General features: G+C 37.8%; 1 protein-coding gene across 2 annotated transcripts in view; it reads left to right on the forward strand.

The window, feature by feature from the left end:
- The first annotated feature begins 5,668 nt into the window (after window positions 1-5,668).
- LOC126809969 (broad substrate specificity ATP-binding cassette transporter ABCG2) overlaps window positions 5,669-18,649 on the forward strand; it is a 41,750-nt gene continuing 28,769 nt past the window's right edge. For both annotated transcript variants that reach the window (XR_007675016.2, XM_050534854.2), the window contains exon 1: window positions 5,669-5,826. Coding sequence is in view for 1 of the 2 variants with exons in the window: in XM_050534854.2 (XP_050390811.2) it covers window positions 5,806-5,826 (21 nt within the window). In the remaining variant the exon portion in view is untranslated. The remainder of the gene's footprint in view (window positions 5,827-18,649) is intronic.

The raw sequence follows: 18,649 nt of genomic DNA on the forward strand, positions 1-18,649 counted from the left end.
TGACGTCATAATGTATGTTTGACAAAAAAAAAAAAAAAAGAAAGATGCGTATATTAAATAAATTCCATACCTACACTGACGAGATGAGCGAGAGGTGACAGGTGCGAATTAGCGCCAGAGGGTACGAGAGGCTTACCCCAGAAAGTTTTAAAAAATTACTTAGCCGTAGATGTTATTTAGAGCACTTTTCTGTTGGTTTAGATACAAGCTGGAAACGATGATTTCGTTGCCCAAATATAACAAAAAAATAAAATAAAATAATAATAAATAAATAATTTGGGTTTGATGTCCTCCATATCTCATATCTTCACCAACTAGATCAGGGGATTTCAATTCAGGGGCCACATGAAATCAAGTGGGCCGGAGATATACAAAATTATCAAGATAAAGAAAATTTCATTGCTTTATTTAAATAAAATCGTTCATATAATGCAATACAATAATTTAAAATGGAACAAGTTAGCCATTTTTATTTCTCAATTTTACATTGAATTCTTTTAGAAACAACCACAAAAACATTATTAACATTCAGAAACTTATGATTTCAACCGTTACTTTCTGAGAATTATGGACACGTCAGTTTGTTGAAATTTGTTCGATGGGCCACATATTCGATCCCACACTGATCAGAAGTGAATATTCGCTAGGCCGCTACAATCACTGATAGGGATGTCATCGATGCTACTTAAAGAACCCCAAATATTAACCTTTTTCCTCCGACAAATTAAATTCTAAACGTGATTGTACGAAAATCACGTTTCTAGCTTGTGGACACTGTGGAGGTCACAAGTTTCATCTGGTTATGTATGTTTATATTCGCGCATATCGGATCGTAACTTCCTAAATTATGGCTCTTGATTGTACAAAAAATCGCGGTTTTAGCTGGTGGTCACTCTAGAGGTGACAATTTTTATCCGATTTAAAAAAAAAAGTCTGAATATATCATCGTTACACCCTAATGATGGTTGAGTTCGAATTTCGTAAAAACTGCCCGACAAAATGACCGCTCCTTGCACGCAAATGGTGTACAAGTATGTAATACGAAGGTTGTGGACCCTATAGAGGTCACATTTTTTGTCCGATTTTGATGAAACTTAAAATATATCCTTATATCCCAAAGATCTCAGTCCCTTTCGATATTCGCGCATTTCAGGCCATAACTTCTTGGATTATGGCCCCTGATCGTATGAAAAAACGTAGTTGTATTCCTTAGCTTGTTCTCTATCCATCTCTTGCAAAATGTGGGCGTATCTTGCCTGGCATTGGCCTCTTTTAAAAAATTCGCCAAGACAATTTGTTCACCGGTCTAAAACCTTCTTAACATAACTGCTGTTATCTCCCCTGGTTCGTATTCGGATCAATGAAATAAAGTCGATGTGATATAAGCCCAACAACATGTAGGTTAAATCTGGTTAAAGATTTTAAGATACAATGATAAAAAATACTTTCAGCAAGATAAAGTTATCTAGAATGAATAATTGGACATTTTGTAATTTTATGATATCACCTACCAAATCGTCTTCTTGCACAGCGGGGTTATGGCCTTATGGGTAGCACGTGTAGGCCTACACTGTATCATAAGGTCTGTCATTGAGTCGCCTGTCCAATCTCGTGGGTTTTCTCCGGGTCCTCCGGTTTTCTTCCACTGCGAATTATTGAAATAATGACCTAGTTTGTGTCGCCTGGTTTATCCGACCAGAGTGGAAAGCGTCAAACGAATAGACTCGCGAACATCGACGAAGCCCCCACATGAGCGCCAAAGTAGAGAGTCTCCTCCACAAAACTTTGAAAAATAAAGTCTGACAGTATTAAGGCATCGATTGTCGAGATAAATAGAGTTTACGTGGGCCCTGTTTTTCGAAATCTTAACTGAAGATAAAATCCAAATTTTAGTAGATACTTCAATTTTGATTGGCTAAGCAATAAAATCAATCTAATATTATCCAATTAAATTACTAAAATTTGGATTTTATCTTAGTTAAAATTACGTGAAACAGGCCCCAGATATCGCCTGTCGCTAGTTTATCCGACCAGAGAGGAAAGTGTCAAACGAACGGACATGTGAACCTCAACGGGGTCCCCGAAAATTTGAAAAATAGACTGACGCAAATGCAGTCTGGAAGTATTTCAGACACTGGTCGTCGAGATAAATAGAGCTGACCATCTGTCTAGTTGGCGTATCACTAGTTTATTAGACCAGAGAGGGAGGTGTCAAACGAACGGAGTGAGTGAATCAAAGTGAATGAATATTCTTGCCGCTTTCAACCTATACCCCAAAACTTAAGGATCGTAAAAGCACTTCTCAAGTGGTTCACCTGTTATTTAGTAGGTTTACAGCCGGATGGGTTCGGTAAGAAATCACTCGGACTCTACAACATACAAGTTTATGACTGAGTGGGAATGTGGGATTTAATCACCGTGAAAATATTGATTACCGAAACATATCACAAATATTTTCATGTTTCGGAGTTTCGATCGAAACACGTATTGTTTCTGTAAGTGTTTTACGGATGGGTCAAAAAATAATCTCAGATTCGCCATATCTCGGTTATTGATCGACGGATCTTTGTCGTTTTTTCATTTTTGACCTCGCAAAAGTTCCAAGAGAATTTCCACTACAGGGTTGCACTGTGGAGAGCCCGAAAGTAAAAACACGTCATAATCCTTCGGATAGGACGTAGAGAGAGAGAGAAAAATAAATGGGGTTTAACGTCCACTCGACACAAACTAGGTCATTTCGGGACTAACATATGGTTTAATTTTATTTACATAATTCGCTTGCGCGTAGGGGTCTTTAGCAGTGGGAGGTCGGATAGGACGTACATTAGACGTTCACCTGTGCACTCGACTACTAGCCTAGTGCTACTGGTTGACGTGAACGAAACCCTTGGCAATTGAAATTTGAAGAACCGTATGTGAAAACGCGTGCAAAATTATATGTCTTCCATAGTAAAAAGAGTGGGAGTGGATGGCCGAAAGGTCAACGCGTTGTATCATATGGTCTGTAATTGAGTCAAGTGGCATGGTTTCGATCCCCCGCTTGGTACGTGACAAGGAGTAGGGTCGCCTTTCCAACTTCGTGGGTTTTCTCCGGGTCCTCCGGTTTCCTCCCACTGCTAAAGACCCCTACGCGTAAGCGAATTAATAAAATAAACCATTAGTCAGTGCCGAAATGACATAGTTTGTGTCAAGTGGACGTTAAACCCCACATCTCTCCCTATACTGGGCTAATGAAGACGGGCATACGCCATACAGTGTGCTATGAGGGAAATTTTCCCCGGTCAGCGCACTATGGCCTACTCTTATATCGAAGTCCAACTGCCAAGAGATCTTTACGTACACAATATTATATAGGCCTACACGGGGCCTCGGTTTTTCGTCCCATCCGAACGACTAGACTGTTGTCTTTGTCAGGTCCTTCATCCTGCAACACTGACAAGGGGAAACCACGTCGGAAAATCCCGATGAACTTTCTAGGCCACTGCAGGATCGAACACGCGACCTCCAGGATAAGACCAAATGATAACCTTACTATTAGCTATATTGTCTATATACTTTAAGAAATAAATTCTGTATATCCTTAAAATAAAATTTGAAAAAGAAGTAGAATTTAGTATCACTATTCGGTGATAATAGCCCCTCAAAAGTATGTTAATAGCTAAAATTTCTTTTTTAGATTGTAAGAAAAACTGTTTTGTTTGTAACATTATTATATATATCGTATACGTGTATAAATAAATTTAAAAATTATGTTTTTAGTGAATTCATTAAATATGTAGGAAAATTCAGTTAATATTTTCTATAAAATTCAGACCTTTATAAATGGTCTCAGCATTTTGCCAATTTCAAATGTGCTACCGGTATTTTAAAAAGATATGTATGCACACTGAAATTTCAAGGTAAACATATTTAAAAATCATCTGAATGGGTGTCTGTTTCTAAGCCCTCTTTTAATATTGAATACATTATCATATTCATTCAAATTCAGTTATATATAGTAAATAATTGAAAGTAGGCTCAATAGCTAAAATATGTATAATGCTTCGTCATACTTTCAAGCCAGATATAGTGTGTTTAGATTTTTTATGCAAGTTAAATATTGGTTGTATTGACATTATAAAATTTCCATGAATGTAAGTCTAAATATCGGATAGTGACGCTGGTATTTTTGCCTTCTAACAATATTTATTTAATCAGTATTACATAATCTAAAGATACATAATTACTGGATCTGAAAACTGTTAGGATTATGTTGAATATATTAATACCCCTTTAAACTCCTCAATTTCTTTATGAAGATGTAAATACCCCTTTAAACCCTGTACTTTCTTTTGTAGGCCTCTGAATATAAGATGAGCTCTACCCTGCTACAACCCTCCATGAATAAAAGACTTTATTGCAAGTCAAAAGACTTTACTGTCAGTAATTTCGGACGGAGGGCCTGGCAAGGACATTGTCAATTCGATTCGTTGGAGTACATGTAAAAGAATCCTTGACAGAAATCGAAATAGGAGTAGGTAATTACCCTGCTGTTTGGGCAGCCAAACCATGCAGAAAAATAGGAGATAAACCCTATCTGTTAAAAGATGTAGCCCCTATCGTGTTTGGAGAAGGAGGGGGGGGGGGATTCAGGAACACCACATTTGATATAAATCTGTTGAAAAACTGTAGCCTCTATTGCTTTTCGGAGGTTTTCAGGGGTTAACTCCGGAACAGAGTTTTGTGCAGCACTGATTATTGATGGAGTTCGTCCTCCCATGAACGTACAATCAGGGGTAATAATCCAGAAATTTGGGGTTCGACATGTGTCCGAGTTATTTGGGAGATAAACATGTATTGTGGGCTTCATCTAGATTGGATAAAAATTGTGACCTGTAGAGTGTCCACAAACAAATGTGAACAATGGTAACAGCATGATACGAGTTGATTATTGGCTTGTCATGTGAATAAATGTCTAATTAATACTTTATATAACATATGTTCGTTAAAAAAGTATTAACATTAGTGTTACTTTGCTCTTATTTTTTGAAAAATTTTCACAAGTTGTTTTCCTTTATTTTGTTAATGTAGAATGGTAATGAACTGCTCTTTTCATTTTCTTTGTTTTATTTGTTTCGTTTGAATTTGATTTATCTGTTTAGTTTTTGATTGTTTAATTTTTGTTAATGAAGTTGATTCTTTTAAACTTCGTTTTTTATTTTTGAACTCTACTTGGTGTAGGTGTTCATCAGGTAATAATACCTCGACTGAGTTCAATATAGAGATTAGCCGGTTGATTTATTGGATATAAACCTTTGAATAATAGCGCCTAACAGGCAGCTGTGTTTAATTGTGTTTAATTATGTTCTCCTGATTTTGATTGTTTCTGTGTGTTTGAAGTAAATGTTTGTGATATGTGCTTAGAAACACTTCATGTGTAATGAAGCGCTATATAAATCGAACAATAATAGCGAGCTAGCGTCTTACCCACTTAGCCACCCTCTCTCTCTCTCTCTCTTCTGTTTTAGTAAGAGGATACAGAATAGATATAACAATAACATCTATACTATCTATATGCAGGGTTTCACAACCCCCACTGAACACAGCGTAGCTATCGAGGGCTCTCGATGCATGAATCTGGCCAATCTACAGCGACACAGTAGCTTCACGGATCGGTCGATTGCAAGTGGCTCGCTCAAACGCAGACATGTACGTATAGATCGTTGACAGGTTGAAAGCAGAAATAGTGATTATGAAACAGGGTTATTAAAGAAGACGGGTCGTTAAATTTGATTTTATGTTTGGAAAAGGAAAGTAAAGTTAATCATGAAAAGGTCTAATTCACGGGTATGTAAAACATTTCTATATTGTTTTTGCATTTGTTTGCCATGTGAACGGGTTATAAACTGTGCTGCTGTGACACTATGAAGTAGGTTAGTAATAGTAGGCCTCACTGTGAGTATTCAAAGTTCGGTTTAAGACATCAACTGTCTTGCATAATAATAACACTATTTCCTTCCATGTGCGTTGAGAGGATGTGTTATGCATGATGCATGTGCATAGCCCTAACTCAAACCAAACAGCTAATAACACCAATAACGGTTTACACATGTACAAGGTCAGCGAACTGTACAAGCACAATAAACAACGGTTAAGTGTATAAGGGACCGTCTCAAGAAACTCAAACAAACTCTTTCGACTGCTTGTACACGTGATTCTACGCGCGTTCAGAACTTGATACATCACGGTTTCCACGATCGCATAAACATACCCATATCAATTCTTCCAAATACAAAAACTAGAATTGGACATAATGGCAATGTTGAAAATCACTATTTTATAGTGAAGACCCATGGTAAAAAAATGTGACCTTTAAAATGAAATGAGGTGAAATCATATGGGATTTAATGTCCTACTGTACAAGTGCAATTCTTGTGTATTTTCTGGAATCTTCGTTGTTGATTAAAAGAAGACAAGAGACCGTTGATGGCTGTTAATATTTCTCTATATTCTTTTGGTAAACAGTAATCAACATAAATCCCAGCAGACAATAAATATAACAATTATTGGTACAATTTTAATGCTTAATAGTAAATAAGCTCCAATGTGGATATGCGGAATTGGCATAAACTTATTTTATGTCTCCAAATATCCAAATACAGGTAAATAAGGTCTGTCCTTAGGTATGTGATCTAAGTCGATCTCCCAAGACACGTGTGTAGCAAGCTTCCTTCTAATTCTGTCATTTTAGTCTATGTATCCCAATGTATCGCCTATAGGGCATGAATCCTATAAATCTATCGTCTATACAAACGATATACCCTGGTAACTAAACGCTATAGCCCGGTAGACGTTAATTATAATTTATAAGCTCAATTTAAAGTGTAAAACAAAGAATACTAGAGACGGGTGATTAATGAAATATATAAGACAATATATGAAGTAGATATAAATGGTGGGGAATTAAGGTGGATTAAGACCCATTAAAATATAGTTTACTGAATTAAGTAATACTGTGCGGATTAGCACGACGTATTAAACATTTACTATTGAGTCCAAATTCACCCTACTATACTACTGTTCTGCTCCGACTGGGCTAATGAAGACGGTCATATGCCATACAGTGTGCTATGAGGGAAATTGTGCCCGGAAAACGGCACTACGGCCTACTCTTATATCGAATTCCAGCTATCGAGGGATCTTTTTAGGGTCAGTGTAACTGAAAAGACGATATGACAAGTTTGACATCTGAACACAGAGAACGCACCATTGCGGTAATTCAAGTTGGTATCACGCACCAAGACTGACAACGGCCTGGGGCGGTCGCAAAGGAACTCAAATAGCAACTGACGGAGTCTAACGGCCCAACAATCAGCCTTATCGGGGCTTCTGTGCGGCCAAAAGCCGACAGAGGGAGCAAAGAATGTCCGACACGGTCGGCTCCGACAGACCAAGACCAAGACCAAGACTTCGTATATAGGTCGCATAGACATCCTATCCGACCCAAGGTCGACAGGCCATTTTTCTGTCGGACACAAAACCACCTCTACTATTGGTCCGATGGCGAGTGGGTGCGGACGGACGCGTTTCTTGAGGAATTTGACAAATTTCACGGCCCATTGAGAGTGTTCCGACCCCGAGTGAAACTATTTGAGAACTTTACGAATGAACAGTTTTTTTTTTTCGTAAATACTGATTTTCCAAGCCAATATTCGGAAAGTTGTTTCAAGCCGACAACGGGCGCATAGAACGATCATAAATTTTCACTTCCTCATATCTTTGTAAAAAAAATAGCTTACTGAACAGAACTGAACCTTCTTTGGACTGATATTCCTTTTATCGAGTCTGTCATTGAGTCAACTGGCTTGGTTTCGAATCCCCGGTTGTACGTGACAAGGAGTAGGGTCGCCTGTCCAACCTCGTGGGTTTTCTCCGGGTCACCCGATTTCCCCTCACTGCTAAAGACACCTAAGCGCAAGCGAATTATTGAAAGAAAATTAAACGATATGTTAGTCCCGAAATGACCTAGTTTGTGTTGAGTGGACGTTAAACCCCATTTCTCTCTCTCTCTCTCTCTCTCTCTCTCTCTCTCTCTCTCTCTCCTTTTAGCGATTTAAATTTCACAAATGGTGATTACCGGTTTGAATAATCCTTGAAGGGATAATGACAGCCATGTTGGTTTTCCCACTTGTGCTCCCGAACACGACAATTATGGTATTTCCTATTTCCTAGTGGCAAACACCATATTTCCAAACGGTAACGAATACAGCATCACTGGGCCCTTATTCACGAAAACTTAAACTAAGATACAATCGAAATTTTAAGAAATACTGCAATTCGATTGGCTGACCAGTAAAATCAATTTGCATATATCCAATGAAGTTGCAGTATTTCTTAAAATTTCGGTTGTAACTTAGTTTAAGTTTTCGTGAATAGGGGCCCTGTTGTGTTTTTACTGCGTCTCAGGTTAGATCTATTTGATAAGGTCAACTTCAAGTTTGGTCAAGGGTCACGAGATGTAAACAGGGCTAATCCCAACCCTAAACCCTGGACCTAGCCCTAGTACTTACCCTAACACTAACCTACAATCTCGTTAACAACCATGTGTCCTAACTCCTAACCTTATTTACATCTCAGCAACCTTGACGAAACTTGAGATGACCTTAACAAATATATTTAGGCTATACTATTATGAATAGGAAACGAACATTTGCGATAGTTGGAATGTCGTCTATGGCTATATATATAATTTTTTAGAGGTCTTGAGAAAAAGCTTATGCAATGCATGATCGGTGTTGCATAAACCAGTCTATTTGATTTACAAAAAGAAATTATATTCATTTTCGAGGCCAACATAAAAGGTACACCTTTATACTAACTACACGCTGCAGACCTTTATCAATTCATGGAAACAGGAGAAAACCATTGTTAATGCCATTGTTACGTACAAACTTGGGATTGACACATGACGCAATGACAGATCTTGCAGTGTTTTATCATCTAAAGCCAATCCCTAGCTCACAAAAACAGATATATTACATTAGGCCTCACGAGAGGGGGTGCAGCGGGTGCGCCGCCCCACAGCCCATAACAGTCTATGGAGCCCATGAATATCAAAGTTCAAAATGGGCAATTTTGCATGAATTTTTTATTGTGCCTTTGAGGCTTATAATATAAGTACATGTACATATATATACAAAAGTTTTCGCTTTATCGCAATCTGCTAGTGAATCATCTAGATATTACTAGTGTTGGAGGGGTGGAGGGGGGGTAGTCTCGCCCCAGCATATTTTGTTTCTCTCACGGTCCCTGCATTACATATGTCCACGCCCTTGCTATCTATATCCCAATCTTCTAATATCTCTGTAAAAGATGACTGCCTTCAACACGTGCCGTCACAGCACGCGGCGTCAATATTGGTTGAATGGCGCGTGCATTGTTTACATAAGACGTTACTGCTTCGGGCAGAATGCTGCCATTTAGTCATTTTAATATCCATTTACACTAAATAGGAAATAATTTTTACCTACAAATACGTCAAACGTCTTTATTTTTCTAATACATCAAAAAATGTTTTAGAATTTAATTTCTCGGTGGAAAAAAGTTAATATTTGAGACTCATTAAGTCCCATTGATGTCATCCTTATCAGTGATTGTAGCGGCCTAGCGAATATTCACTGCTGATCAGTATGTCTATATCCTGCCTGAGGTAGGGTGACCCACCATAAATAAATATCTCCATATATCTCGACAATTACGCCACAATATTTATATATATGCCAAGCCTCAAATCAGTTTCATACAATTATAGTCACTAAATAAACGATCATGTTGTACTTAATAAGCTATGACCATTAATCATATATAAATAATAGACTGAAAACTGGTTCCAAGAGTCGTCCATAACATCCAGACACTTTTGAGTAAAAGATAGGTTACGTGCCCGTGTTTTGAAATTAGTCTCGCTTAACCAGTCTATCGACCATTCTACGTCTGATTGACAGGTCGGGATAATCAAGACTACTTTTTTACGAAACGTAACAGAAAGCTAGAACAAGAAATTGAATTTAGAAATAAGCACGTTAGGTAGCTCAACAATCGTTTTAAGAAGCTTGTAAAAGTAAAATGAAACTACTGCTAGTATCATGTTCCTGCCTAACCCGAGTGATTCAGAGATATTATTTGTACTAAACCAAAAGATGCCGCTCTTAACGGTACAGTTAATGATAAAGCGATTTAAAAAATGAAACGAACGTAATTTCTAAATCTGCTGTAATAACCAAGAAGCTTAATTTAACTGCTATTTAAAATCGTCAACAATAAATTTTTTACGGCTGTAATAGTTGATAGATTTGTAGAGAATTGCACGTGCCATGGCTATTTATAGTATCATACTGTCAGAAAGTTGGTCTCGGCAAGGCGAATGTGCACGCTTCAGTGGTAGTCTCGAACTATCAGCGGTGGACTGTATTTCTGTGAGTACATGGGTCACCCTACCTTAGGCTATTTCGGACTCTCTCACACACGCACGCACACACACACGACACAAGTCCAATTATGTTTCTATGCTGACAAGGGAAATAATGTTGATTTCAAAAGGTATATATGGGCAATTGAAAATGACAAAATGTCGGTGGAGATTTCTGATAAAGTTTTGCAAGGTTCACACACCTTTAAGGTCGGCACAACACCCATCCTCCGTAACCACAGTAGTCTCATTCCGTTCTACTAGGACCCTCGTACTGTTAGCCAATGCACCCAGCCAGACTATCGGAGTTTCTACTCTCTCTCTCTCTCTCTCTCTCTCTCTCTCCCTTGCTCTGGTCCACACTGGTCAGCAGTGAATATATGTAATCCTCTGTGAAACAGATTGGCCCTGGTCATGAAGTTAAATTATCACTAAGTATTTTTACAGTGTCATATGTTTTATATAACAGATATAATTATCCGTAAGTAAACACCGATTTATATAATATTAGTTATATAGAAGACCAAATGGGACAATATTCATGATTCTTGTTTCTACATTCCAGTTTGAACATTTTAGACACGAACGCAACATTCTAAACTAATGATTCTTGTTTCTACATTCATATGTCAACATTTCATGCACAAAATCAACATTTTAAACAAAAAATTGACTTTATGTTTCATTTTCGGCGTTTTATCGGTAACATTTATATATCATTAAATATTAAAATTAAAAAATAATTTCTTAATTTTACACGACAAAGAAATCAATTCTTTGGTTTCTGAAAGTATCTCAAAAAAATCTGGAATTTGAACTCTTATGAAAATATTTTCTACGTTTCAAAAAGTCTTGAAGTTAAAATCTAACGCCCTCTGGTGTAATAATGTTGATAAATTCATGATATTTTTCTGGACATTTTCATTTCAAGATTTTAACTTCAAGACTTTTTGAAACGTAGAAAATATTTTCATAAGAGTTCAAATTCCAGAATTTTTTATGATACTTTCAGAAACCAATGAATTGATTTCTTTGTCGTGTAAAATTAAGAAATTATTTTTTAATTTTAATATTTAATGATATATAAAAGTTACCGATAAAACGCCGAAAATGAAACATAAAGTCAATTTTTTGTTTAAAATGTTGATTTTGTGCATGAAATGTTGACATAAGAATGTAGAAACAAGAATCATTAGTTTAGAGTGTTGCGTTCATGTCTAAAATGTTCAAACTGGAATGTAGAAACAAGAATCATGAATATTGTCCCATTTGGTCTTCCATATAGTTAAAGATGGGTCCCCTCGATGTTTATTCATTCAACCGTTTTACCCTCAATATAATGATTTATTGAAAGTATGACACAAATTTAGTTTATTATTTACCGGAGGGTTGGAAGGTGGAAAGACGAATGGTTAGCTCTGCGTGTTGTATCATAAGGTCTCCCATTGAACTAACTGGCGTGGTTTCGATTCCCCGGCTGTACGTGACAATAGGGTCGCCAGTTCAACCTGGGTTGTATCGTGGGTTTTCTCCGGGTTCCCCGGGTGTCCTCCCACTGCCGAGAAAGAAAGTTCATCAGGATTTTCCAGCATGGTTTCCCTTTGCCAGTGGTGCAGGACAGAGGGCCTGACAAGGACAGTTGCCTAGTCGTTCGAATGGGACGAAAAACCGAGGTCCCATGTAAGAGTAGGCCGTAGGACCGCTGCCCGGATACAAATTCCCTCATAGCACACTGTATGGCTTTGTCCGTCCTCATTAGCCCAGTCGGAGCAGAACAGTAGGATGTTAAATCCCATTTCATTTCATTTCATTTCCTTAAGAATCGGAACAGTAGGACGTTAAACCCCCATTTCATTTCATTTCATTCAACATACATTATGCAAGAACTTAATCTGTCTATTGCGGGCCTGAAATGTTACCTAAATTATTAATTAGACATCAATTAACCTATCCAGACCATAATCAACTCTAGATGGCATCGCTAGCCTGCGATCTTTAGTGGATTATGAGCCGATTTACTGCATAACTTTCCTTCACGATTTAACGATTAAATGGATAATCGAGACTTTGCTGTTTATCGTACTGACTTTAGTAATGATGATCAAGGCTAGCCGGAAATTTCAAACGCTGAGTTCTCTGTTCATAGTGGATCAATTTGAATGAAATTTTGATCAAATTGCCTTTACATATGTAGTTTTTAACTATTTTAGTGAGAACTGCCAACTCGTTATCGAATCTCCCATAATGTATCTTTCATTAAGGTTTGAGAAAATATACTTTGTTAGTCTCAAAATGGCTAGATCTATTTCATAAGGCCAACTCAAGATATCGTCAAGGTCGCTGAGATGTAAATAAGCTTAGGACACGTGATTGTTGGCGAGATTGTAGGTTAGGGTTTGGGTAAGCGTTATAGGACTGGGTCCAGGGTTGGGGTTGGACTGGTATTAGCGCTAGCCCTGTTTACATCTCGTGACCTTTAACATAAATTGAAGTTGGCCTTATAAATTAGATCTAACCTTCTCCTATCCTAGAGTTTATCTTTAATGTGTCGTACCGAGGTCCGTCGTAGGCTTCTTTATAAATACCATTGTTGTTGTACTCACACGCTTCTATTGATAACACTGTTAAAATTCGACGTTACTGAGTTTAGGCGTTAAAAAATATCCAACTGAATGCTAGAGTATACTCGTACTAAGAATGACTCAATTCTCTTCAATAACAATAATTTATATCTGTCTAAGTTTAGGCGTGAAAACAGGTCCAACTCGATGCTAGAATATACTCGTGCTAAGAATAACTTCTCTTCAATAACGATAATTTATAACTGTTTAGGCGTGAGGACATGTCGCACTCCAGGCGAACATAAAAATTCCATGAAATCATGTCGTAGAAATAAGGCGAGCAGCCGAGTGTTGTAACTTTTGCATTTTTACAAGTTGTTTGAGAAGTACACGGTAGGCCTACAGAATAGAATCAAAAGAATCTATGCGGGAAGTTACTAATGAATTTATTTGTGATTTTGTGGCATCCGCTGACAAATATACTATTCAAAAAAAGTAGGGGATATTTGATTTTGGGGGCATAATACTAAAATATGCAAATGACTACGAAAAAAGTCATTATAGAACCTAACAGAAGAAACATTTCCAGTTACATGTGACGCCCAAACGCACCAATAGCTACCGCATGGAATGCAGGTGATGCTTGGGATCATCATGGGGGTCCAACCCAAGATTTGCACGACTCTGACTTTGAATGTTACAGTCATTGTGGCATTGGATTCCAGGGTGGAAACATCAGTTTAATTGTTTTAGTGACCAGAAAACAAATTTTGATATGCGTCGGCTTACCCAAAATGAAAGGTTACGTGCCCTTGGCATGCTACAGATCGGCACAACACAGGCGGTTGTGGCGCGGACGATGAATGTTTCTCAGTCTGTCATAAGCAGGCTATGGTCCAGATACCGTGATACACAATCTGTACAGGACAGACCACGCTCAGGTCGACCAAGGGCGACAACTGAAGCCCAGGATCGATTTATCCGTACCTTGGCCTTGAGAAATCGTGTCATCACAGCAAATCAGATCAGCGCTCGTCTTCAAACAGACACTGGTGTGAGAGTGAGTGGCCAGACGATTCGGAATCGACTGCATAGGGGTCACCTTCGCGCCCGACGTCCTCGCGTGATCCCTTGTTTGAGAGATCATCACATTCAGGCAAGACGTCGTTGGTGTAGGGATTGTCAACACTGGGATAATCGACGCTGGAGCAATGTGATGTTTTCAGATGAGTCAAGGTTCACTGTTGATTTTTTGGACAGACGTAGGAGGGTGTGGCGTCGTCGAAACGAGCGCTTCCAAGACGTTAACGTCATCAGACATGATCGATTTGGGGGTGGTTCTGTTATGGTGTGGGGAGGCATCACTGTTGCTGGAAGAACGGCTTTACATGTTGTTGCAGGGCGTGTTACAGGCCAGTACTACCGGGACAACATCTTGGCAGTCCATGTTGTGCGGTTCGCACGACGTCAGGATGACAACGCAAGATGTCACAGGGCCAGGATCGTTACAGGTTACCTCCAACAACAGAGCATCACCACATTACCTTGGCCAGCACTGAGTCCCGACCTCTCCCCCATCGAGCATGTCTGGGACATGCTTGGACAGAGGTTACGTCAACGTCAACAACGTCCTGCCAATGTCCAAGAACTTGCTGCTGCGTTGCAACAGGAATGGGACAATCTGGACCAAAATGATCTTAGACGTCTCATTAGGAATATGCCACGTCGGATCAATGCTTGTTTGGCAAACAGAGGAGGATTTACCCGTTACTGACTTGGTTGTGATGCTGTGGTAACTTTGCTGTTTGACCCCGGGTATCATTGTACCCTTATAATGGTCAGTCTGTGCCTTACTTAGTCTAACGATCATTTGGAATAAATCGATGAATGTGAACTTCATTTCGTTTTGTCATTTGTTTCTTCGTCAGTTTCATTAGGTGATTTTAATAACACTTAAAAATCAAATATCCCCTACTTTTTTTGAATAGTATATTTACGTATTTTACACATGTTTTTTTAATTAAAAAAACATATTTTCCAGATATTGTTTAATGTGATTTTCCAAAGAAAAATATGAATTAAACATTACACCAATATTTCTGACTGAATGAGAAGTGACAATGCAAACTATCTCCTGCTTCTATCGATAGATCAAAGTTTAACTTTTGTATCGATAGATCAAAGTTTAAAATTTCACCTTTTTAAAGAAGGTCCAATAACCTAATGCCCTGTCTTATCTGCATTAAGTTTTAAAAAAATGTGTTGTCCAACCGAATTTGAATATCTGCAATACAAAATTCCGCTTGGAAAGTCACTTTTAAAGCGGAAATTGCAAATTTTCTTAGAAAGTCAAAACGTAATTATTTCTCTGTCTTTTGCTCAATACCTCCCAATTACCTCCCTTGTTTTCTATTCTCTACCATGGAGTAGCGATATTCAAACGTTTAAAAAAGAAGAGGAAAATGATATTTTTGCCAATTTCTCAGCTGGCAATAGTGAATTATAGGATTAATAGGATTGTTCTTTAACAAGGTAGGACTGTTTATGGATACCATCTATTTTCAGGCTTTATTTTAAAAAATTTTTAAAAATATAACTTAAAAATTTGCAATTTCCGCTTTAATAGGTTTGTTTCATCCGCATATACTGTAGATCAATCTGATTACAATACAGATCTATATTTTGTTTCGTTTTTTTTATACTTTCAATGGCCTACACTACACGAAGTTCTGGTCGCTTGTACTGAAAGGTGGCGTCAGGGGTCGTACGACCGGCTTTTGACCCTATGACGTCAGATATTTATTAATCAATCAGCGTTGACGTTTCTAGTGGTTTACCCACAGTTCCCTGAATTGCACACCAAGAACTCGCCGTAACAGACCGTTTCATTGGCTAATCACCCAGATTGCGGGTTATATAACAACTCTTCCAGATCCTAGTGTAGTAAAGACAAGTAAAACAAAATTTTGAACGATAAAAAACGAAACGAAAGCTAGGACAGAAGGGCTGGAAGTACGGGTCTAGGAAAAAGATACCAGTTTCCCAGATAAAACAAAAAACTTGATTTCGCCAATTTGCGAACTTCTGTATAAAACACTGGATTAACTTCTGTAGCTTTATAAATATTATGTTTGGCTTGTTCGCATTCTAATTAACCAGGAAACAACATTTCCTTTCATGCATAACTTTTTTCCATAAAAATGAAAAAGATTGAATAAATGCTAAAAAGTCACATTGTGATCGAACTTTGATAGACGGTTACAATCTGTTTCACAGAGAATTACGAGTCTTCTAATATCTCTGTAAAAGATGACTGCCTTTAACACGTGCCGTCACAGCACGCGGTATCAATCATTGGCTGAATGGCGCGTACATTGTTTACATAAGACGTTACTGCTTCGGGCAGAATTCTGCCTTTTAGTCATTTTAATACCTATTTACACTAAATAGGAAATAATTTTTACCTACAAATACGTCAAACGTCTTTATTTATTTTTCTAATACATCAAAAAATGTTTTAGAATTTAATTTGTCGGTGGAAAACAGTTAATATTTGAGACTCATTAAGTCACATTGATGTCATCCTTATCAGTGATTGTAGCGGCCTAGCCAATATTCACTGCTGATCAGTGTGAGACGGTTACTGACGGTAGTATCCTCTAAAAATGTTTTTCTTTTTATTTCTCACCAATTCCAACATAAATTGGGGTAGCTTCCTTAATCATCACAAAATATGGATCACCCAAGTGCCCCTCCCTGGCTCCTTCCCTGGCAACTGCCCAGCGTGTTCATGTGTTAAGACGGTCCATCAATAAAATAGATAAAACTATGAAATATTTAATCATCGTAGGAAAAGAAACCATTTTAAAGGGAGCAAACTCTGACAAGACTATTGATTTGTGATGGTACAGATGATTATATAATACGGTTGAGTACAAGTTAGCGTGGATCACTTCGGGACTGATAATAATTTTTGAGCTTTGAGAAAATATGGGTTCGGAAATTTAACAAATTTGTGTCTAATCGGGACCACTGTGCATCGATAGCTGCTAGTATACGCTCATTGACCCAGGGGGCCGACTCCTTGTTTGTGTGCTCCCTTATACTCAAATATACAGGGGCAGATCCAGGAATTTTTGGGGATTTGCCAGGTACCCGTTAAGGAAATTTGACAGGTGACAATACATAATGCCATCATTGTCTCTAAATTACACGTAGGCACGTGGGTTAAGTCTCCACATAAGCACTGACCTATAAGGATGATGAAAATTTGGTTCGTGATTTTTATAAGCCCACATTGAAATGTGGTCATATATTGTCGCCCCCGTCCGTCCGTCGGGCGTCCACAATTGCTTGTGCACGCTCCAGAGGCTAAAATTAATATCCGATTGAGACGAAGAATCCTATTGATTTTCAGCGATTTCCGATAATTACTGGACGCTCTAGAGGCTAAAGATAATATCCGATTGACTTTAAATTTATACACAGTGTTTAAAGTCATGAGATGACGAAGCCTATTGAGATGACGAAGCCTATCCGATAATTACTGTCAGAGTTATTGCCCTTGATCACTTTGAAATATCTTGTGGACGCTGTAGAGGCTAAAGTTAGATTTATACACAGTGTTTAAGGTCATGAGACGAAGAATCCTGTTGATTTTCAACGATTTCCTATAATTACTGCTAAATCCATGATATTAAATGTTTCGTATACGAAACGTTAGCATGGGGCAGAACTAAAAGTTTTTACTCTTAATCGGATTTTAGTGTATTATAAATGTTTCATTACCGACAATATAGAAAAAATATGCGAGAACGCTTGTTAAAGGACAATATTGGTGCCAGTCATTATCACATACTATTGTCCCTTTTCAATAGTATAAATACGAGGATATTTTCATTATTTAATGTCATCGAAAGTTGTATCTCTCCGGCTAAACTTAAAGATACATTATGGGAGATTCGATTACGAGTTGGCAGTTCTCACTATAATAGTTAAAAACTAGATAATGTAAAGGCAATTTGCTGAAAATTTCATTCAAATTGATCCACTGTGAACCGCCTAGCCTCGATCATCATTACTAAAGTCAGTACGATAAACAGCATAGTCTGGATTAACCATTTAATCGTTAAATCGTGAAGGAAACTTATGCAGTAAATCGGCTCATAATCCACCAAAGACCGCAGGCTAGCGATGCCATCTAGAGTTGATTATGACCTGGATAAGTTAATTAATGTCTAATTAATAATTTATATAATATTTCAAGCCTTAAGAAAGACCTGCAATAGACAGATTTAGCTCTTGCATAATGTATGTTTAAATATACCAACAGGAAGGATGATGTGTCTCTAATTGCATCAAATCTATTTATAGCTGAACGATGTATTGTATGTATTTTAAACGATTTCAATGAACCGAATACCTTTACCATTCAAATAACTTTTAAAAACTATTAGGGATAGCGTTCAACCATTACGCCGTCAAAGGAGTCGCGGCATTGCCATATTCTTCAAGATCTTAATCTCGATGTCTTCTTTGATATTTCAAAACTTAAAGATTTGTACCGGAGAGAACCGACCAGGGCCAGGATTTGTTTTTAAAAAATTGGAATGGGGGAGGGGGTAATGATGAGGTTATACGA

This window comes from Patella vulgata, chromosome 2, assembly GCF_932274485.2.
Source record: "Patella vulgata chromosome 2, xgPatVulg1.2, whole genome shotgun sequence".
NCBI classification, from domain to species: Eukaryota; Metazoa; Mollusca; class Gastropoda; family Patellidae; genus Patella; species Patella vulgata.